Source organism: Diabrotica undecimpunctata, chromosome 3 (genome assembly GCF_040954645.1).
Source record: "Diabrotica undecimpunctata isolate CICGRU chromosome 3, icDiaUnde3, whole genome shotgun sequence".
NCBI lineage: Eukaryota > Metazoa > Arthropoda > Insecta > Coleoptera > Chrysomelidae > Diabrotica > Diabrotica undecimpunctata.
The window spans coordinates 158,248,009-158,273,390 of NC_092805.1; the positions used below are offsets into that span (position 1 = coordinate 158,248,009).

Sequence of the window (25,382 nt, forward strand, 5' to 3'; positions counted from 1 at the left end):
GATAACAGTAAGTTCTTGTCCATTGCGGTTGACAGCTTTCTCTTTCCTCACAAAAATCCTCTTCTTTTCAGATATCATTTCAATGTTTTTAAATCGTGTAGCCAAACTTTTAGCATCAATCAATCCCCAATCCTCTCCAAGTTTCCGTACTTCTCCAACAGAACTATATACATTGTAGTACTCTTCCTTTGTTGCAATGGTAGGTTGCTTCCTGAGTAACTTTTTAACCCTTCCGAACACCCGATCAGCGGGGAGGAAGCTATGCCCGCGAACAGGGTATATTAGAACAATCTCCTCTAAAGCATTTGGCACTGATCCTAAGTAATACACTAATGTGTGAACAACGGCATTGTTTTTGTTTTGACCGGCACACCCATCACAGAACAGATTCAGTCTTGTTACATTTGAAAAATCATTGAATGAGTTCAAAAAATTTATAAGTGCAGATGAAACTTCGGTCGCACCCCTTCCTGCAAGTTCTTCAGTCCATACGTAAAATATCGGGTTTTGTGCGTTTGATGCTACAATGCAAAAAGAGTAAAAACTTAATTGTCTTTTGTAGAACGCGTCTTGAATAGGAGTTTTGGGAAGTGCTAGAATTTGCTGGAGATCAAAACAGAAAGTAACCTCATTTTCTTTGTTTTCCTTTAAGAGCCCATAAAAAGCATTAGCTCTTAATCTGTGTATTCTTTTCTCCATCATAAATTGGTTGACCACTACCAAGTCTTTCACAGCTTTAGCCTTCTCAATTTTCAGCTGAAGATCTATTTTATTGCATGTACTGCAAACGTCAGAAGCTGGTGATGAAAATCCGATATTTAATTCATTGAAAACTCTCCTAAACATAGATTTCTTAACTTTAAGATTATCAAGTACAGAATCATTGTATATTAGCCACAACTTCTTAATGTTTAAGTCTGCACAAAGATAAATCCTTTTCGATTTTTTTCGATTATAGTGGCTTTCTTTTCCTCTTAAATTTCTCAAAAAAGGCGGACTGATTCCTTGTTCGCAGCAGATTTGTGACTCTTCCTATCGCCACCCCTCTGATCCTTAACAGCCTTTCCCTCTTTCACCTTTTTAGAAATATTAGTCAATCTTGTTCCCTTCACCATGGTAATATGCATGAAAAGTTTCCTACACACAGGTATAACTTTACCGGTTGATGAAAGTATAGAATATTGTACACTAAAACTTTTAGCCTTTTAGTATTTTGTAGAGGATATTTCGAACAAAAATAGCATCTATAGGCCTAACTAATGCACATTTCATACCTTTGTTCATGTGTTTACATGGAACAAACACACGACATCCCACTGGAGTACTGTATAGCTTAAGCTTGGCTCTAGTTTTTTTATTTACAGTCTTTTTATTTTTACGAGATCCTTCATTGGCATCGCCCACTCTCACTAAGTTTTCTTCATCCATGGAAAATTTCAATTTTATTTAATAAAAACTACTATAATAATATTAAAATTAAACCACAGTGCAATACAAACTCAATACTCGCTATCGACATAACCTAGAGGGAAAACACAGACAATGTGTTGACATGGTCAAATCACGTGACCAAATCGGGGCACTCCTATTAGCTGAATGGACATGTGGTGGTATGATTGAAACCAACTGTGGACATGATTTCATTTGATTTGGGAACCTAATATTGTGTATTCATTTTAAACAGGACATGATTTTTTTTAACCGAAACCGAAAACACCATAGAATAGGATTCACTCTTTATATTATGAAACAGCTCATTTTTTGATTTTTATGGACATGATTGATTTTGATTGACACCTCCTCAAATGTCATCACATAGGTTAGCACTCAACCAAAGTGGTCATGGAGGCTGTGGAAGGGGAAAAACCATGTATAACATACGAGACGACAGTATTTTGGCATTGTTAACTATTAGTCGCGAAGTAAAACGTTTCTTATTTAGCGCATTTGACAAAACAATTTGAAAAGTTTTTTACGTCATTCTCTCTATTGTACTTCACAAGATAGAGCCAGTAGCCAACGTTATTGGAACACTCTGTATATCGTACAGGAATATAAATTTATTTGTAATATATTATTCAGACTATTATTAAAATAAATATAAGATGATCATAACAATAACATGCCAAACGTTTTTAAGACCAACTGTAATAGGAAAAGTTTTTATATCTAAAACCATTTTTCTTCTAACTTTTAACGTCACCTACCTCTTACAGCAAATAAATACATACATACGTACGAATATTTACATGATACACTCAGGGGTGGGCTTTTGGTTCACGGACAATAATGTACACTTAAACAATTCGTTCCCGGAAACTGCTTCCAAGCTAATTACAAAACTATTAATTAATATCGATAATACTTTCAATACCAGTTGGACCCTGAATATTTAGTGTCATGTAAATAATAATTTAGATCTAACAAGTGAAACAGTTTGCCTTCAATAGTATGTAGTGCTAGTTTTCCTGCTTTTTGCCAATTTTTGCACCAATCTTCGCGCCCTCGTCTACATCATTCTTTTACTTTAGTCTTGGAGTGTCATCACTGCTCATTTCCACAAACAGCATTAATAGAATTAGTTTGGAAGACGAAACGAATTTGGTAACGAAAAATAGATTATTTTATCTTTTTTTTGTAATTTGAAAATCAACTATGCAACCAACTCTTTTGTATAGTATGTCTGTTGAGTAAATGCTTGGTACGGATAAGTGTTGATACGGCAAGTTTGACGGATGTGGTGCTTTTTCGCGAACGAAAACCGATCCGATGAACATGAAAATTTTTCTGGAAGTACATACCCGACCGGATTCGAACCTTCCATTTCACTTGATAAGTTAACGTTATGTACACTGCGCTACCGAGAAAATAAATTATGTTTTACATCCAGAGATGATTTATTACAGAGTCCAACTTAGTTCGAAAGTATTTTATACAAAATTTATTTCTATTTTAGTTAAGTTTAAAATACAATTCCAGTTTAGTAACCTCGGAAACCAATGCAACTAGTTTGACTGATTCTCGCATACACACTAATAAATGGTCTGCATTTAAAATAATACCGGGAATAGAGAAAATAAACATTTTATTTGGATTTTATGTATTCACTGCTTATCTATGTGATATTCTAGGCTAGACATTAAGAAAATCGATAACCGAAACGTTTTTTTCTATGTTCATGCAAAGAAAAAACTTGGATCTTTATTACAATGGTGCAATCAAAATTTTATTTGACTAGTTATGTCAAACCTAACTACACCTAAGCCATATTCAGTCAGTTTTCTGTGATGTTATTGTAGGTTTCAAACAATTACTATAGTAGCTTTGTTCGCGGAGATAGTCCCTTAATAAATTTCGACAAGTTTCGGACCAATTAGGGATTAATGCCATGGTTAGTTAGTAGTTTACAGGTTTCAATTCTTCACGAACGATTTTCGGACAATTCTTACCGTTTCTAACCTCAAAATACACAACAATTTCTAACCTTAACAAACATTATTTTATGGTTTTATATTATATATACAACAAAAAGTGTAGTTACGTATATTTTTTAAGAAATGGATAGGTTAAAAATAAAACTAAGTACCTACATTAGTTATTGAGGACATCTTTCTAGACATCAGGTCAAGAATAAAGGATTGCAATAAAATCCATGCTTACCCCTCATACGAAATGCCACTAGACAAAAAGCGTGAGATAATAGAGCTTTTTCGGTCCAGCAGATGATATGGAGTGTGGAGGAACGAGGGATCTGAGCGGGCCATACCCTTTACCATGGATGAATTAGTCGAGGCATTAGATGCACTCAAGATGCGTAGGCCTGCCGAACTAGAACAGATGCCGCCCGAAGCGGTAAAGGGTCTAGGACGTGCGGAAAATGGGTGGCTTTTGGAGCACATGAATGCATTACTTGAAGCACAGACATTTCCTGAGGCTTAGAAGACATCAAGGTTGGTACTGCTTTCCAAAACTGGGGAGAAGTATCGCCCAATATGCCTCCTTCCATGCATCGGGAAGTTATATGAGAGGATGCTGCTAGGACGGATCGACAAGTAGGACTTTGGGTAAGACATACGGGCAACGTCATGAAGGACTGGATGACAGAATGTGCAGATGTGCAATATCTGAGAGTGACGCTACACCAATATGGCGGATAAGGGGAGCATATACGGATGGTAGTCCGGAAGGCAGCGAAGAGTGCGACTGCGCTGGAAGGGAGGGGCGATGCTCAACATTGGGTACTCAAATCAGAAAGGAGGAGGGCCCTACACGATGTTGTGCAGTCAATTATCCTTTACAAGGCACCAGTCTGGAGTGTGGCGGTAGAGATCTCGACCTACAAGGGGCTCATGATACGAGTGAACAAAATGAGTCTGTTGCAAGTAGCATCCCCGTACAGGACTGTCTATGCGGCGGCCTGGTGACTATCACGGGTTGCGTTTCTCAGCATGTGTCTGGTAATATATGTTAGCAGTAGAAAGGAAACATCACTAGGAGAGAAGCATTTTACAACAGCCATAAAAAAATAAAAAAGAAAAAGATCAGTGGAAAGATGGGTAGATAGAGTTGAATGTAGTTTTCTCACGTGGAGTTAATTGCAGGTTTCATGGAGATATTGGCTTTATTATGGTAGCAGCTATGGTACTGTAGTATTTAACATCTGTGGTACATTACGTGATTATTTGGTGTGCTCCACCAAAAAGGGGAACAAAATTCAATATGGAGAAAAAACCCAAGATTAGATTGAACATTACAACTCCACTTTAAATAGACAAAAGATACAGAAAATAACTTTCCCACTTCGGTATCTTGAAGTGGACCATGACATGACATAAATCGGAAGTCAGAGTTGCCAACAGGCAAATAAACTTTGTCGCTAGTTAAACTAGAAATCGGAAGTCAGAGTTGCCACAGACAAATAAACTTTGTCGCTAGTTAAGCTAGCTACAGAGTCTGAATACAAAGAATAAATGGGAACATAACTGAAATAAGTGTTCATTTAAACTGAAGAATAATAACTAACCAAAATATTTAGTTGATAGAAAAGTTGAGCGCCAACTATTTTTAGAATAAAAATAGTAAAACAAAACAGAAAGCTAACAAATGAATAAAATCAAAAGAAATTAAAATAAAATAATAATTTACAGAAAAATAACAAACATGTGACGTTTATTCATTCGCTCAATATGGAGTTATGTTACAATGTCTTCTAACAATGTCTGGTAATATTGTTTTTTCGTAACAATTATTATTTGTGTCGTAACAGTGTGCTAGAATATCGTACAATATTGCAAGATTTTTCCGTTTAAAAAATCCTGATCTCTACAGAGGCGGCCGAAGCAAATATTTCAGCGGCTTATTGTAAAGCAAATATTGCAGTTTAAAGAAAATTATTATGTACAGATAAGGACTAGTACATCGAGAGAAATCACAAACCCGGAGGTGGAATTAAAAAACATTTCAAAAAGAAATAATAATATTGTAAACTGCACAAAATGTACAATTATATTTGAGTTAAATAATTCGTAATTGACTCAGTGCTAATTAATAGTAAGTGTGTCACACTATAGTGTCATCTCAATACAACGGTTTTTGGTTTTTGCATGAACGTAGAAAAACTATTGCATGCAACTCGTGAACCTCATTGCACTAGATGTGTTGCCAAACTCGACCTGACAGTCTTGTTAGACAATTTATTGTCGCGTTACTTTTTTCACGTGTTAAACAAACAACTATCGAGGTATCGAAGTAAGTGATGTGTGGCAATATTGCAGCATAATTAAATATTGACGTTAAACATTAATAATATTAGTTTCGATGTATAGAAACCACAGAAATTTTAAGTAAATGAAGATAAATGACATTTTTCCTGGTTGTAGAATTTTTATAGAAATAAAGAGAAGAACATAAGATAGTTATCAGTGTGAACATTGATTTTTGTCGACTTATATAAGACAAAAAATAGTTACAGGTCATTGATCTGAATAGTTTTATCATCTCTTTTGTAAACAAATTTAATATAAATTCCCTGTTGCCACGTGGCGTATTAACAATAGGAATTAATTAATTAGTTTATGGAAAATATGAAGCGAGCAAACAGTCGAACGTTTTTTATAGCTTCCGGTATTCATATTGTCGCGCTGAACATTCCAGAGTTTCCGGGATCGAATCCCCAAGGGTTGAACGTCCCGAGAATTGGATATTTTGGTTCTATATATAAAAATCAAATTGGTATTTTTAGCAGTACACATTAATAATTAGATTCAGTCGGTTAAACTTCACGTGGGCGCATTGGCATTATTGGCATTATCGTATCCTTTTATCAGCGTTTCTATGATGAATTTTATTGTAATTTTGTATATATTTTCTACGTTTTCAGTGTATCTATCTCCTAATGTTAGTTCTACGGCTTCCAGGAATGGTTTCTCGATTTTCTGAAACAAAAAAGCTCTGTCTATAAAATGATAATAAGATATAACTTGACGAGAATAATTATTATAATACACACATCAAAATAATCTAGGGGACACCTAAATTATTAGCTTTATATCAATGTTAGCTGAAAATACAAAAATAAATTTATGTTTTTAATCTTTTTTGTTGTTTTGTCGATTATTGTACTAATTTGACGGTAATGCTGATAAGAATGGCTATAAAAAATTTAACAAAACTTCAATATGCGTTTTTTGTTTATAAGATAAATAGTCATATTTTTTTATTGGTACTTGATTTTCGATGTCTATGTGGATTCTTATTTAGTTTTGCAATTGCCAATATTGGAGAGACATCATTTAAATCATCACAAGACGCAGTAGCGTGCTATCAGGATGCTTCAAGCTGACAGAAGTCAAATAAAAATTGATGAGGTCCTCCACATGAAAATAAGTGTTATTATTCGTTTGTGGTTAAAGTGTCAAGAAACTGGTGATATTGCAGAATGTCATATAGACCGTACAAGAATAACCAACCAGATTTAAGACCGTTTAATTAGGTTGAAGGCTTTGCGAGATCACACTGTAACTACATCACAATTACAAATGATGCTGCAAGAGACTTATCAGGTGTTTGTAATATAGAATAGAAATAGACTGCATGAAGTACGATTAAATGCTTGAAGACCTGTGAAAATGCTTGTGTTATCCAGAGTAAATCCCGCTCATAGACTTCAGTGGGCAAATTGAGTGGGCATATTTTGACACACAGATGGTCCCGATTTGGATTTGCACCAAATGCAAGACGGACAAGAATTTGGAGACCATCTGGCAATACTGAAGGATTGGCCACTGTGGAGGAGGTTCATAGACAGCAAGGCGGCAGTATAATGGAATGAAGTGGCATCACTCTTTATGGAAGAACCAATCTCATTTGTCTGGAACATTGGGGTTTTACCATGGCCTGCACAATCGCCAAATTTAAATTTAATTGAGCATGGGACATATTGGGCAGACGCATTTTACAATAACATATTGCCTTTAATACAAGATAGCAACTGTTTGATGGCCTTTTAATGGAGTTGAACAGAATACCGCCGCAAGACATTGACCATCTGATGATGAGTTTACCTTACAAATATAAGACAGTAATCAACAACCGTGGAAGTCATACACTGTAGTAACTTAACCTAAAGAATACTTTGTTGGGAATTGAGGGGCAACAAAATAGTTTTTTGACAATGAAGAGCGGGAAAAGCCCTGGACCTGACATGCTTTCCATAGAAATCCTAAAAATTCTAGATGAGAAGCACATTGATGTTTTAGTGACACTCTTGAACCAAATTTACAGTTCAGGCGTATTACCCAAAGAGTGATTAACGTCGATTTTTATTTGTTTCCCCAAAAAGAAAAACGCAAGAGAATGCAGCGACTACCACAACATTAGCTTGATGTCTCATGTGCTAAAGTTTCTACTAAAAGTCATCCATAACCGAATATATCACAAACTGGACATAGACGTTAATGATACACAATTTGGTTTTCGCAAAGGCCTAGGAACGCATGAAGCTCTTTTTTCACTTAATATACTGATACAAAGATGTCTGGACATCAATCAAGATATATATACGCATGTTTTATGGACTATAATAAAGCATTCGATAAAGTACGATATAAACAATAAATGAATGTCCTGAAATCAAAGATTCACTACAACGACCTCAGGATCATATCAAATTTATACTATAAACAGCGAGCAAAAGTACGTGTTAACGAACAGCTGTCAGAAGAAATTGAAATTAGACATGGAGTGAGACAGGGATGGGTATTGTCGCCAATTCTTTTTAATACCTACTCCGAAGAGATCTTTAAAAACGCTCTTGAGGGTGAAACAGCTGGAATAAAGGTAAATGGAGTTCCCATTAACAACATTAGATATGCGTACGATACTGTGATCTTACCCGAAAATATTGAACATCTTCAGAGACTGGTGACCAGAATAGCGGAGTATGGAAAAGAGTACGGTCTAACAATGAACGCAAAGAAGATGAAATTTATGAGAATATCGAAAAATCAAAGAAATAACGAGAATCTTCTAATAAACGGAACCAACGTCGAATAAGTGGACAAATATGCATATCTGGGAACAGTTTGATTAACACAAATTATTACATTCAGGAGATCAAAATCAGAATAGAAAAGGCTAGAGCAAATTTCAACAAAATGAGAAGAGTACAAAGGATTTAAAATTGAAACTAAGAGTTAGGTTGGCGAGGTGCTATACTTTTCGACTTTGTTTTATGGAATGGAATCTTGGACCTTGAATGCGACATCAATGAAAAAACTGGAATCATTCGAGCTGTGGGTGTATAGAAGAATTCTGCTGAAGATGGCACTTGAAGAATAAGAAGAAATTAGTTTTTTATTTTTTTTGTTATCATTTTTTAACTTATGATGTTCTCTCTTCATTTTCTTAATTGAAGAATTTTCTTAAGAAAAAATGTTTACTTTGTATGCGGCACACTACTTGTTTATAACTTTTTATTAAAAATGTTTGAAAAAAATTATTTGAAACCCTTCCGTAATCTCGAATTTTGTTTTTTCTCCTAGATTATTTTGATGTGTATAGATTAAATTTAGAATATTGCCTGTATTGTTTGTTGCGAATACATTACGGCATATCATAACCGACGAAAACTGTGATATTTAATAAGGAGATGAATTTATTAGTATTTATGAAAATAATTATATTTAATTATAAAAGTTTAGAATGAAATTTCGTTATTTTTTTCTTGACGTGTTGCATCCTAACGGGGTTCAAATGGCTAAGATATCTTGACGACGTGAAACATTATCTCAAAACAGTTGGCATTAGAGAATGGAGAAGAAAGACATTTGATAGGGATGAATGGAAGGGCGTCCCGAAGCAGGCCAAAGCTTCCCTATTTTATTCCCTGACCTAAATAGTTCTTAAGTTTTGCGTTTTTTATGTTCAATAATCAATGCTAAAAATACAAATTAATAATATAAAATACAAATACAAATTAATATAAGTGTTCCACAAACTTTTCTTAGCGCACCCATCCTAATTTTATATTCACAGTCTATTAAAACCGCAAGGAAACGAGGAAACGTAAACACATTTTATTTTTCATCCAGCATTATCGAATTTTCGTAATTTTTCATTAAAACCACGATCACGAAGTCTTCCCTGAAGTTGCAGAACGAATTTCTGCTGGATGTACACAAAAATAAGTAAATTAGTACTGTGACAGAACATCTCGTTAATTCCAAACACCATCTCGATATAAATTCAACAAGTCTCAACGAAAACGTCTAGCAAAGCAGTGGAAAAATCGAATGAACCTCGAAATATCCTTTAGGTGACACCTCCGGAATACAAAATTTCCGAAATGATTTTCCTGGCGTTTCTATGTAAATAAGTATAACTTATATATGGTGGTGAACTTTTCTGACATGAATAAATTGTATTTATCAACAATCTGATTTTAAGAGTTGGCTTAGGCTATAAATAAATCGTTACTTTAAAAAAATATGAAACCTTTTATTTATAAATCTAATTTAGTAATTTTTGTAATTAAGTGTTTATTTTATATACACAATAAATAAAATTTTAAATCAAAAACTACATAAGAAAGCCCTGAAAGTATTATTTCCATCACCAGAGAAAAACCCAGTACTTTCTGCTCGATTTCATATACAGGCAAGATATAAACAAAAATAGCCACATAAAAAAGAAAGGAATAACACCAGCTTTTAGAACAAATAACAATTTAGGCAAATATATTAAAAACAACAAGAGTCAATAGAAAAAGCAATTACACAGCGGTGTATACAAACTTAATGTGGCGACTGCCCAAAAACTTACATGTGTCAAACTGGTAGAACTTTTATCAAACGTATAGCAGATCATACAAGGGCTTTCAATAATAGAAAAACAGATTCTACATAAGAATTTCAAATGCTTCACATTAAATATAAAGGACTTTAGCTATCTTTATTAGAATCTATGGAAATCAACAAATTAAAAAATATAGACATAATTGTGAATGACCAACTTAAGACAAACAGTTCTCCCCTACTCAACTTATTCAGTTAAAGAATATAAAATGTAAACATATACCAAAAATAGATCACTTGAGAAAGGCACTAGTGATAATAATTTAAAATAAATTTTGTGGAAGTGTTGAAAAGTTTTCAGTGTTTATGGTTAGAAAAGTGATATAGTTCAAACTCAAAAGAACTTTTTAGAACAGATTCTTCGAAACTTAGAATGGGTATAATTATTACATATTTCCAATCAGAGTCACGGAGACGTAAATGTATAATGTTCATTTAGCCCAGTCTGGTTATGCAAAAATCATCGATTTCACGGCAAAATTTTTCGCAGATATCTGAAGCTTTTAAAACATAGGTGGGGGTTATTAGATGACGAATAGATGAAAAGGTACTCCTATTTTTACCTTGCGTTTTTTTTAAACAATAATTTATGGTCACAATTTGATTTTTTGTCTATAAGTTTTTTCCCTTATATTTAAAAAAAACAATATTTATATAATTTTTTTATATCAAGAATATCTTTATTTTCCCGTTTTTTCAATTAAAATTGATAAATAATTTACGGAGATATTTGCAAAAAAGCAGTTTTTTTGCACTAATTTATAAATTGTATTAATTTTTTTTATTAACAAAATAAAAAGTTATTAATACATTTCAACATCGAGGAATTACTGTCTTTTAAATTTGTGCGAAATTTCCCCCCGATCGGTCAAATAGTTTAAAAGTTATTTAATTTGTTTATCCCTGAGGCTAATTATTTAAACTATTGAGCTTGCCCTATGCATGATGCTAGACACATTTAGCAAATTTCATAGGATTCTTTAAGACTTAGATTATCTTAGAAGTTAAATGCATATTGCGTTTTCATCGAAATTATTTACAAAATAAACGTTTGAAAAAGGGGTATGTTTTTTACTTATAAACTTATATTTTTCAAGCTACAAACTTGTACGTATAGATAGCTGGATTGGATAGCTGGTAAAAAAACTCACATTAAAAAAAAAGATTCCTTCTATAACTAATAGGGACGAAGTTAGCGACTATTTTTTTAAAATCATATCTCCATTATTTATAAACATTAAGAAGTAAAATTTTGAATGAAAATCTAAACTTTATATTGAAACTTATAGCTATAAAATTTATCCAATTTTTCGAAACTTACAGCCTTTCGAAACAAAGTTACTTTCGAAAGATCGACATAGGAAAGTGGAAGGGAAACTGTTTTAGCTCCTCGCTCCAAAATTTCGTCAGTCTCAGTATAGTGGCTTACAAAGCAATATACTTATACTTCTTTAAGTAAAATATTTTGTGTTTTTTGAACAAAAAAGTTTTAACTAAAAGAAGAGGAGAAAATATGCTGCAACCTCGGTACAGTTACGTTTGATGACGACAGTGATTCTGAAGATGTATATTTATAGACTGACTTAATAAGTGAAGACAAACAACCTGCAACAAAAAGGTGCAGAGCTGAATTTTAACTTTTAAACCAATGTATGTAAAGAAAATAAAAAAAGTAAAGTTCAATAAACCTTGCAAAATTTAATAAGACAAGTGATGAAAAAAACGACTTATTTTATCAAAGCAGTAACGCAGATTAGATTAATATTGTATATCATATTTGTACGAAAAATAGAATAAAAATCAATATTGTTAATTATAAAAATACAAACAATTATAATTAATATAAGGAATATATTATTATATTGTGTAAAAAATTACCTGAAATTTAATTTATAAAATATATAAGTATTATTACATCATTGATATAAAATGAAAAAATATATGTTGATTTTCCGGGATTTTCCGAGATTTATGGGGGGTGAAAATTATGTCATCATTATTACTACTGCGACAGACTATTTGAGCCAAATTAAAAAAAAGTAAGTATTTACGGTGAATTTCAAATGGACTCAATTTTTCCGAGGTTTCCCATATTTTCCGGCCAGTGAAAACTATGTAGTTATTCATATTTCAACGAGCTACCCCAGAATAAAAAAAAGAGGCTTCCAGCTGCAATTGAAGTACGTGTTGCAATTTGTAGTTCCGATGTCGAAAAAAAAAACGGAGCTGAAACAGTTATCCTCTTCACTTTCCTATGTTGATCTTTCGAAAGTACCTTCGATTCAGAGGGCTGTAAGTTTCGAAAAATTAGATGAATTTTATAGCTATAAGTTTGAATATAAAGTTTAGATTTTTATTCAAAATTTGTGCAAATTTTACTTCTTAATGTTTATAAACAATGGAGATATGATTAAAAAAAAATAGTCGCTAACTTCGTCCCTATTGGTCATAGAATTTTTTTTATTTTTTAATGTGAGTTTTTTTACCAGCTATCCAATGGTTGTACGTACAAGTCTGTAGCTTGAAAAATATAGAAGTTATTACAATTGTTTATAAGTAAAAAAACATACCACTTTTTCAAACGTTTATTTTGTAAATAATTTCGATGAAAACGCAATATGCATTTAACTTCTAAGATAGTCTAAGTCTTAAAGAATCCTATGTAATTTGCTAAATGTGTCTAGCATCATGCATAGGGCAAGCTCAATAGTTTAAATAATTAGCCTCAGGGATAAACAAATTAAAAAACTTTTAAACTATTTGACCGATCGGGGGGAAATTTCGCACAAATTTAAAAGACGGTAATTACTCGATGCTTAAATGTATTAATAACTTTTTATTTTGTTAATAAAAAAATTAATACAATTTATAAATTAGTGCAAAAAAACTGCTTTTTTGCAAATATCTCGTAAATTATTTATGAATTTAAAATTGAAAATACGGGAGAATAAAGATATTCTTGATATAAAAAATGATATAAATATTGTTTATTTAAAATATAAGGGAAAAAACTTATAGACAAAAAATCAAATTGTGACCATAAATTATTGTTTAAAGAAAACGCAAGGTAAAAATAGGAGTATCTTTTCATCTATTCGTCATCTAGTAACCCCCACCTATGTCTTAAAAGCTTCAGATATCTGCGAAACATTTTTCGACCTTTTTTTTAACCAGACTGGGCTAATTGAATTAACATTATTCTACTGTATTTTGTCAGGACAAACTAATACAGTGACATCAATAAAGGACTTTTAAATATAACAGTAATTAATGACATACAAAATATTTCATAACGTTTTAGGCAGCGTATTTTTACTTGAATTTTTTTACTTAATTTAGACGAATAAAAAAATGTATAATTTTCGCCAGCAGAGAACAGAACAATGGCGAGTAGTAGTACAATAAAGTTACGAGAAGAGATTAACAATAGAAATTTTCCAAAGGTAGCAATTTGCGCTAAAGGGATAACAAAAGGGAGTTATTTAACTACACTGACACAAATTACTCGAAAAATTATGGTCTTATTCAATGAAAATGACTGCATTACCTAACCTAGATATAAACCATATCTTTTTGTGTTAGCTGAAAAAGCGAAATCTTATATTTTGGTGATTATTCAATGTAAAAAAAATTCCAATTTATTAAACCAAATACCTGTCTCATACATTATAAATGGAGACTTCAACGCCATAATTTCTTTACGAGTTTAATGAATTTAAATCCTCCAAGCCAAAAAACAGAAAACAACTACTGGATGTAGTTTAGAACCATATTGAAAGAGGTGGCAACTGAAGTGATTGGTAGGCAAAAACGTAAAAAAAATAGGGCCAGACTGGTACGATGAGAAATATAAACAAGCAACCCAAATAAAAAAATCAAGCATATATTAGACTCCAATTGCAAGGAACGAGACAAATAGAGGAAGAGTATACGCAGCTGATACGAGAAGAAAAAGATTACTGAAAAGAAAGAATAAAGAGCATATAGAAGACTAATTGAGGGAACTACAGAAGTTTGACACATAAATGATAACGCGAACATTCTACAAGACGGCTAGAATACCAGAATAGAAAGGAATTCAAACCTAGATTATAAATCATTAAAAAACAGGACATTATTGACCAGTACCAGATACTAAAAATATGAACAGATAACTTTGAGGAGAGACTAAATATAAGAAGTGAAATAGGGTTTCTAGAAGCAGAAATCCAAGTTAAAGACATTGAAAATGAAGGAGAGAAAAATAACATCAGAGAAAGAAGTCATCAAAACGTTAAAAAATTGAAAGAAATTCAAGCTCTATAAGCAACTTTATCATGACTTTTAAGCAGTTTTATGAGTTTATAAAATGAATTAATATTGCTGTATATAATTTTTTGTGTCTACTACCTAAGAAATATCCGATATCTTAAAAATTGCTTACCCAAAAATATTCAACTTTGAACCCCGGTATCCGACGATGCGAAGCTCCTACTTGATGCAGGTACTCAAAGAAGGCATCCAGGTTATCCAATCCCTTAATTCCTTCGTCTAAGGTATTCATTACAGTACTGGCGTGTTCTTGAAGTTCTAAGCTATTCGCCTGATCTTCCTTGGTTTTTAGTTCTTTGAACTTTTCGAAGAGGTTTAGTAGTTCCCCATGTTCCTCAAATAATCTGCAAATAAAGAAAATATTAACAATTTTATGTAGTGTCCAATCAATTTTATTTTATACATTATATATAGGATACTTTAGCATCCAACTAAATGCCAGATATAACCATAAGGTAATCCAGATATATGCTCCTACGACTACTCACCCGGATGAAGAAATTGAAGAATTTTATGAGGACCTAGAAACAGCGTTACATGCCACACCAGCATATTACACAATAATTATGAGCGACTTTAATGCGAAAATGGGGTTTAAATGACGCAGAAGTAGCAATGGGTAAGTATGGATATGGCGAAAGAAATAATTTGGGGCAAAGATTGCAGAACTTCTTACACCAGTAAAATTTATCTATGATGAACTCTTTTTTTGATGAAAAGCCTCAGCATAAATGGACATGGATCAGCCCATATGGTAGTGTCAAAAATAAAATAGATTATATCAGAACAAACAGAAAAGAAAAAATCAAAGTCATCGAAGTACTCAACAAATTTTCAATAGGAAGCGACCACAGATTAATCTGAGCTAAGACACTATCAAATGTCAAATTGAAAAGAACAAAAATGATCCTAAAAACACGAAAAACTATGGATTCCCTTAGAAAACAACGACCTGTATAAAGATACACTAACCAGACATATACAAGATTTGCAAAATCAAATGGAAGATGTAGATCAAGCAAATGACGGCATAACGAAGGCACTAAAAGAAACGGAAATGGAGTGCTGCCCGACCGTTATGACCCATAAGGAAGGACTAAGCCAAAATATCAAAGTGCTTATCTGGAAAAGAAGACAGCTGACGGAAAAATATGGCTCCAACTACACAACAATCCCAAAAGACGTAAGAGAAAACAATACTCTACAAGTTTCTTATATAACCAAAATAATTTAAGAAAACAAAAGTTTAAAAGTTTTGAGGCAATATACGAACGACATAGGCAACAAAATATATACAAAATAAGAAACAAAGATGGAAACATTACTACGGATATACCCAAAATTCTTGAGCTTATCAAATTCTTTTATTGCGAAATATACGAGAGCACTGACGAAAGGCAAGATCAGCCCTTGCCCAAAATCACAAACCAGGGATCAGAATTAATGCCAGACATAACTCGATACATAATCAAAACGGCGCTTTTAGAAATAAAAAATAACAAAGCCCTGGCGATGATAGAGTAGTCATCGAGGCGATCAAACTAGGTGAAAATCAAATTATTCAGGCTTTGGAGAAGCTTTTTACCGAATACATCTACCAAAGAAAAACTTCTCAATGGAACAATGCAGTCATTGTTTCATTACACAAGCAAGGAGACATAACAGATCTAAAGTTTGCTCTCTCACATATACATACATATACAGCCACTTACTAGTGATAAAAAACCTGATAGAGAAGTCTGCAGAATACAATAAACCATAGGCACTGATATTCGTGGACTATGAGAAAGCATTCGTTACCATAAGTAATCAGAAAATGTTAAAAACATTGACAGAATGCCGAATAGACCATCACTACACTAACATAATCAAATATATCTACCAAAATGCCATGTCTAGCGAAAGTCTATCTGAAAAAGAAACAAATAAATTGTGTATACAACAAGGAGTACGGCAAGGAGACAGCGTCTCTGCAAAGTTATTCACGACGCTTTTAGAACATACTTGTTAGACAGCAGATCTGAACGAGCATGGTATTATCATAAACGGAGAGAAGTTCAGTCTAATGAAATTTGGAGATGACAGCGTTCTTATAGCCGATTGTATGGATGATACAATAATAATGTTTGAAAAATTATATCACACTTTCTTCGAGGTTGGACTGACGATTATTATGAACAAAATATTTCTGTTGATGGAAGTGATATTGTGCAGACTGCATCGTAGTCTGCACAAAAGTACTTCGAAAAGTACTTTACAAAAGTAAAAATCGAAGTACTTAGGGTATGAAACTCGATTGGGCAGAGATAACCAGACGTGTAAGCTCTCACGTCGCATAGGAGTAGCTTGAGCAGCGTTTGGTAAATTAAATGATGTATTTAAATCAGATCTACCTATATACCTCAAAACGAAAATCTTTGATCAATGTGTATTACCTGTACTCACTTATGGAGCGGAAACATTAACACTCACAAAAAAGGTAGTGAAAATAGTGAAAGATTTGCGTGACTCAGTGGACTATGGAGCGCCAGATATTATATCTGAAAAAAACAGACGCCATCGAAAAAGTTGCGTCGCTAAAATGGAATTGAGTAAGACACGTCGCCAGATTATCAAACAACCGATGGTATTATCGAGTGGAGACTAAGACAAGAAGTACTACGGAGCAGAGGACGCCCACTAACAAGATGGACCGACGACCTAAAGCGTGATAGCAGTAACTGGATGCAAACCGCACAAGACAGAGTCAAATGGAAAGAGTTGAGGGAGACCTATGTCAAGCAGTGGACGCATACAGGTTAATGATAATGATGATGATGATAAAGATTTAGGATATGAGAGAAGAAAGTAAAATACTCAAATAATAGTTCTAATATCAACTTTATTTGCCCGTAATAATTATCTGATTTCTCTTGCTAGATTATTGTCAAGCTTCAGATAACCGAGCAACTACCACCAAACATATGTCTCCTTTACTTGTTCACTAATGGTTCTAGTTTGAGGTTAAGAAATTGAAGTAGAAAGTGAACAAATCAATAATAACACAAAAATTCACGATCACTAATCCATTACAAAACACACATATATCTATCTATCATAAGTTAAATGATTAGTTGACCGACTACCAAAAAAACCCTATTAGAGAAGGAAAAAATCGACATTGCATAATATTGCATATTTTATAATATTCCAAACAGCAAAATCACGTAAAAGTCTAAATAATTATACAAATTAAAAGATTAGTCAGACAGTCCTCATTTAATTATTGAAAGCTCTATATTGTATTGAATTAATGACGCTAGAAAAGATAGCTGAAGATGGCAAAATACAGCAAACATATATTGACTTAAAAACAAAATAAAATATAAAGCACAATGAAGAAACCTTGATCAGCGTCCACCTTAAGAGTAGCGTTGAGATCGTTGATTAAGTCCCTACCATTTCCAACTATCGAATGTGAAAAATCGGGTTTTTCAGATTCGATGCCTTTTCCTTGCATTAGCTGTGATACACCTTGTAGCAAAATATCGAAATTGTAGCTTGATAAGAAACGCGGGAAATATTTTGTTTAAACTATCGAATATGAACATTTTGTCATTTTGTTTTGGTCAAAATATCGAATATACTGCAAACTGACGAAAATGGAATATTCGATACTTTTGTTTTGTATAAATATAACTAAAGGCATATTTGTGAAATGCAAAATGATGAATGTGTCACATTTATGAAATTTCACAAGCAGAAAAAAGGCCTTTGCAAAGTTTGTGTCACTTATGATGGTAGTGGAGATGACGAAAAGGTTTTAAACCTCGAAGCCCATCACAAACACCTCGAAAGAAAAGATGCAGCGAGAAAAAAAAGGGATGAAGATAAACAGTCGGCTTTGAAGAATAACGCCTAAAGGAGCTGCGGGACCTTTTTTTATGCGAGAAAACTTGCCATTTATAATTTGACCATTTATAATTTAGGAGACGGGAGTCTCCAGTGTTTCATATGGGATGAAACCTAGGGAAAACGCGCTAGTACTGAAATTACTACATGTATATTTAAATACATCATGTCTTACCCTGATATTGAACATGTCATAATGATTCTGACAACTGCTGTGGAACAGAAAAACTTTGCTTTTTCTGCCATGTGTCAATATGTTGTTAATTGTCACCCAAATTTAAAAACAATTGACCATGTGTTTTTTGTACCGGGTCACTCAGAAATGGAATTCGATTCTGTCCATTCAAAAATTGAATCTAAGTCAAAAAATTCTCCTTGAAGGATGGGCACAAATCATAAGACTTGCACGCACTAAACCATGCCCGTTTGAAGTGACATACCTACTTCATGACGACTTCTTAGATTTAAACACCAAAGAAGAGTGACATTTGCACTAGATAATAAAATAAAACCAAAACCAAAAACAATATGAAAACCAAAAAAGCAAAAACAATATGAAAAAAAAAAAATTAAGTACAAGATGAAGCCCAAACAAGTAATGGAAATACTAATTTTAAGTATAGTGATGGTATATGGTACCAGTATTGGAAATTGACGGAAACTTTTTATCTCTTGAAACCAAACAAAAAAGAGGCAAACAAAATAGTATAAACCCTGTTAAAGCATACGAAGAAAGGCTCCCAATCACGGATGCGAACAAAAAAACCTCTTGTCACTATGGGAACAAAACTTAATACCTAGGCCATACCACCAATATTACCAATCTTTACCAACATCTAGTACTGCCAGAGATTGTCTTCCAGAACCTGACGCAACTGAAAACAATGATAACGTTTAATTCAAAATTTAAAACTTTTAATTTACCATAATTTTACAACAATTGAGGGTCATGACTGAGTACTTGAGGTATCTACAGGACGTGAAGTTCCATAATTAATGTGTTGTGATTATTTTTAACTTTTATATTTTTTTAAGTTTCTAATTACATTAATTTTCTAGTAATACATACTTTCATAAAAATACTTTTAATAATTATTTTAAACATAATTATCCCATTTTATCCTACAACTTCAATTTTTAATTAAATTATTTGTAATAAACTTTGTAAGAACATTAAAATTATTTTAATTTTCCTCCTTTTCAATTAAGAATATGAATGTGTTAAAATTAGACCAATATGAACTGTCGAAAATTCCACATTCGCAATTTTGAAAAATTGGAAAAAAACAAATCGTTGATTAACACAAAAAGCAAAGTAACGAATGTGATTTTCTGGAAAGACAAAAACGGTAAGCAGTTCAATTTTGTTATCAATCTAATAAGGCTTAAACATTAAATATAAAAAACATACAATTTTTTTCATTTGTCAAGACGCTGATTTAGGATTCTCTAAAAAAGAGTTATCTTCCTCTCCTGAAAAGTACCACTTTTCGATAGGTGGCCAACGAATATGAGACTTACCAATCTTACAATACAGCAAACATTTTTCAAAAAGGTTTAATTTATTTAATTTATATAATAATACTTTTCGATCATGTAAATGTTTTCTCACCTAAATATTGAATTTTTTGGAGCTTTTAGTTTTGTATACATTACCGTTTAACGTATCCCTTCAATTTTACTTCCACAATCATAAATCAAACATCATGCCACCGCCAAATAATTATTTCCTTCATATGTTCGATATTTCCATCAGCTACAAAGACCTTTCGTACCACTTTTTGTTACAATTTCGCAGGGAAAAGCGTATTATGAATAGAGTATAAACGTTGTGGGACCAAGCAAATTATTTAAAGGCCAATTTTACCGTTTAGGGCCTAGTACCCTTTTTGAGGAAATGAAAAATCTACCGCCCTTTGAAGTTTTTATGGAAAAAACACATCAGTTTTTTCGGGAATCCGTGATAAAAAGGCAATAAACGCGAAATAACTCCCGAATTTCAGAACCTCCGCACGTTTTTATCCTGTCTGGAATAAGCTCAAGCTGGAATATCTCCATTCTGTCTAACAATGCCCGTAAACTGGATAATTCATTTTAATTCGACCCAGAGGGATATTAGAACAGGGTCGGTTCATGCTTTCAAACTTAAAAATATCTAGGTTTACTTAGTATTCCATTCAAGCTTTTGTATTTTTTAACGTTTTATATTAAATTTTTTTTAACCCTACACTAATGTCGTTGTTAATTTTATTCATAACTGCTCACAGTTTCTTGCAGTTAATAAAATATTATCTTTATTTAATGAGGTAATAGATCGTGATTTAGGTGAAATAAATATTTAATTTATTTTATATTTAATTTATTCATCATCATTATTATCTTTGGCTCGTCAATCCTTTGTGCATTCTAGGCGTCTCTAAGGTTTCTCGCTATTTTCTTAGGTTTCTGTTCTGATTTTTAATATTAATCTTTACTCCATTCAACCACCTAATGAAAATTATTAGACCAATCTGCTCTATTGTAGCTACAAGTGTTTATCAACCAGACATAAAATACTCTCTAAATTATTTGAGCATTTAGTGCAAATAACTACAGCCTATTCTAAGCACAAAAATGTTTGACACTTTACACAATATAAGCTCGGAAAACTTCTCTTGTGAACTTAAGAGGTAATCTGCTTGTTGTTATTTACACTTACATTTATTTCGTGTTATTGTTACTGTAAACAGACCTTGGAGACGTATATTTAAAAGTGTTCTATTTTCAATCAACTTCTAATTGTAAACTACTATCCCAATTGTAAACACGTAAGAAGTTTGTATTAAAAGTGAAAAGTAATACCTGTGTTTTTTTGGTGAAAATATTGATCTAAAACCCATGTTGGGCCAGAGCGGCGGAAGCTCAACACCACACTGAGAGCGTATTGTATTGGCCAGGTTTGATAAAGATAAACCCAGCTTATTATGCTTATGTATATTTCCCGGTTTGATAAATGGCACAGCCTATCGGCAAGTTGTGTTATGGCTTTATAGAAATGCATTACTTATGGGTTGATTTTTAAATGTTTATAAAAGTAATACACAAAATATCGAAGGACTGAAAATAGAAATTAACATTAAATTTAAAATTTACTACCAAAATTTGTAAATGTATTGTGACTGGAAAAAATGACATTTTACTCTGAAATGGACTGTGGTAATGCTATACCGTTTGGTTTATGCAATGCTTCTACGAGTTTTGAAAGACTCATAAAATCGGTTTTCATGGTTAACATTGGAAGTCGTGTTTAGCTAATATGAATAAAGTGTCTATGTTCAGCAAGAGCTTTGAAGAAAATCTAAAACATCGTGAAGAAGTCCTCAAAAAGTTATCCAACGTAAGCCTAAAGTTAGGTCCCAAGAAATGTAAGTTGTTTAGGAAGGAAGACAAAAATTTAGGGAGTATAATTTTATCCAAGAGAGAAAACACCGATCCTAAAAAGTCAGAGGCCCTTAGATCCTGGCTTATACCAAAGAATAAACATGAAGTACACAATTTTTGTTAGGCTTTACACATAGTACAAAACTTTGTGCAGGATTTGCGGATGAAGTTTATAGTAGACATATATACTAGTTACATTGGAATCGAAGGCGTTCTGAAGCAGATGCAAAATGGCAAAGAAAGAGTAATAGCTGATTTCTCAAAAACTCTATCCAAACTGGAGAAAAATTATTGTGTTATCAGAAAGCCACTGGAAATTCTGAAAACTCTGGATCATTTTTACAAATACTCATATAGCCATTTTTGCTAAACTAACTAACAAACAAATAGATCATGCTTCACCGACTTAGTTATTAAATTATACGAATCTGGAAGGATAAGTTGGAAAATGAATTGAACCGCTGTACGAAAATTAGTTGAAAATGAAACACTGAAAATTAGGCTAGTACAGTAATGTCGACACTCTTTTAAGAGGCCTTGAAAAATTAACAACAAGCCTGTCACAAGGCAGAATGGTAAGATGTTTCCTCGAAAAGCCAAGTGTTGCAATACTACTGGAACCAATGCGACCAGTTAGTTTTGGTTAATGGTGTACTCGAACGTGTTTGGGAGAGTTCCGATTAAAAATAGATGAAAAATCAGTTTTGCCAAGATCAGGATTGGAAGAAATATTAAACTGAAATTCATGGAGGATCTAGAGAAGCTCATTTTGAAGTAACTAAGACCTTAGAGAAGCTATTAGATTGGACTTCCTCTAGAACTGCAAAAATTAAAGTTGCCGAGAGCTGCTATTTGGTTACTTTGAAGACGAATAAATAGAAATCGATGATTATACAAAAGTTCTAAGACAAAGGCTACGTACGATCCATTCGGAAGTAAATGTGGCTTACCAGGAAAATAAGCAAAAGTCCAAAACTTCAGAAAAAACTGGAAAGGACCTTACAAAATCATTAAAAGAATTAATGACCTGGTATTTAGAATTCATAAACTAATTCAAAATTAAAAAAAGGTCGTCTACCTTGACCGCCTGAAGCCTTACCTTATGTCGGATGATGATTTTGTTTGAGACGAATATATTTAGGGAGTGTAACGACATCATATAATGGACTAAGTAAACACCTAAGATCTAACAACGTCACAAGAAAAACCAAATGCAAAATATACAAGACCCTGATAAAACCGGTCTTAGTATATGGATCAGAGACATGGGCACTGTCGAAAAGCGATGAGAACCTATTAGGTACGTTTGAACGAAAAATCCTTAGACACATATATAAGGGGGGTGAAAGAAAATGACACATATGGCACAGACGATATAATTTTGAACTATACACAGCATACAATAAACCCGAGGTCATAACATCCATAAAGATCGGACGTCTGCGCTAGATGGTCCATGTTGAACGGATGTTGGAGACTGAAACACGAAAACATATAATGAGACAAACACCAGTAGGGAGAAAGTCAAAGGGAAGACCCAAAATTAGATACATGGAACAAGTGGAACAAGATCTGAAAAGACTTAAGCTTACCAACTGGAAAAACAAAGCAAGAAACAGAACAGAATGGCGGAAAATCCTAGAACAAGCCAGGATCTAGAGAGTGTTGTCGAGCTACTGATGATGATGATGAACGAGAATCATTATATGAGATAAAATTAAAGCCGACTCTGATGATTTTAGAAGAACTAAGAAGGTTATATTAGTATTCACACCGACCTAGAGAAAGGCAGAACATTTGAGAAACAGAAGTTCGGTAGATATGAACGATGCTAGTTCTCGAGATCAATCTGAGGTTAGGTTGGTAAATGCCCTTATTTTTCCCATTGCTACATACTTCAATGAAGACTCTCAAAAAAATCAATAGAAGTAGTATGATCAAAATTTTAGTTATCATCAGAATGATCAGTTTAGTAGATCAAATAACTTAATTAGGCCACATAATCAGAAGTACGAGGACTATGAAACTATTGGTAGTAGTAGGAAAAATAGAAAACCGAACACTATGAGGAAGATCCCCAATAAAATGGGCAGACCAAATGAAGATTGTGGTGGGAAAATCCCTACATGAAGTCGTCCATGTCCTCCATGGCGCAAGCCACTGGAGACAGTAAGCTAACAATAGTATGTAGACTTTCACTACGCTCTGAAAAGGGCTCAAGGAATGAGGAATTCTCGAGAGGCAAGATTTTAGTTCGAAATCAATCCTGTTAGAGGTTCAATATTGTTTTTATTGAAGCTTACGGACTTCGCTTGATTTGGTTTCAAGTAAAAAAAGGACAAGTACAATACCCGTAGACTAATCAATTCGTCGGGTACAAATTTTTCCTAACTTGTGTTGTTTAGTTGTTGGTAAATTTAACTCTGTGGAAAGTAGGTTGTTAATATACGATGTATAATTTAGTATAAAATAAATGATATGTACAAGCAAGATTATTAACAATTTTTTTTATGTCAACTTTAAAACTATTTCAATTTTCGTGTAGCTAGTCCCTAAACAAACCACTCGATGCCTTTTTTGAAAAAGATAAAATCTTTTAAAAACAGACCTGTTTAGAGACGCCAGAGGTGGGTTAGCAATTTCGTATTTGGGGAATATTTACTTTAATTCCGGCAAAAGACCCTCTTGGGTTGTGAGGGTCGAACTTCGTTGGTATGTTTATCTAACCGGATTGGGGAATGCTTGTTTATGATTAAACTGATTTCGAAGATGTTTATGTTTTCTGTTTTAGTATTTACTTTATTGAATTCTAGAAAAGTAGGTTATTGCAGTTTTGTTTTATTTTATTTAATACAAATTATCCGATAGAAAGTAAAACTGTAGATTGTTATTATATTAATAAACTGTGTTTAAAATAGTAAAAAAAGATCTTGGATAACTTAAAATATACGAGTATGATGCACTTTTTTATTTATTTATTTATTAACGGGATAATCCAAATAACAGTAAAAATACAATATTACAGAAACAATAAACTTACTTAAGTTGACTCAAACTGGTATTCAACAATCTCATATATCAATGGCATTTGATGAAGGGGGATATTAAAAGTAGTTATATGGTACAAACCTAATTAATGACTAACACTTACTTCAAACTCCCATACAGAAGATTATACACGTGAAAATCACCTCAAGATACTTCAGGCCACATAGTCAGAAATCAAATAGATTACATTATGATTAATAAAAGATTCCATAACAGCATTACATCAGTCAAGACCAGATCGACCAGGAGCCGATATCAAGTCAGACCATAACCCACTGATTTGCAAAATGAGGGTCAGGCTAAAGAAGATTCGACGTGGTGTCAACCCAAGATACGACATCGGGCTACTCAAAGAACAAC

The 25,382-nt window shown here is 33.0% G+C and overlaps 1 protein-coding gene across 1 annotated transcript in view; it reads right to left on the bottom strand.

Annotated features, from left to right (window-relative positions):
- Positions 1-4,917: 4,917 nt before the first annotated feature.
- Positions 4,918-25,382, bottom strand: part of LOC140437661 (neuroglobin-like) — a 256,036-nt gene continuing 235,571 nt past the window's right edge. Inside the window, exons 4-5 of the mRNA XM_072527296.1 lie at positions 14,776-15,007; positions 4,918-6,434 (exon numbers count right to left, since the gene is read on the bottom strand). Coding sequence (XP_072383397.1) covers positions 6,279-6,434; positions 14,776-15,007 — 388 coding nt within the window. The 3' untranslated portion in view covers positions 4,918-6,278. The remainder of the gene's footprint in view (positions 6,435-14,775; positions 15,008-25,382) is intronic.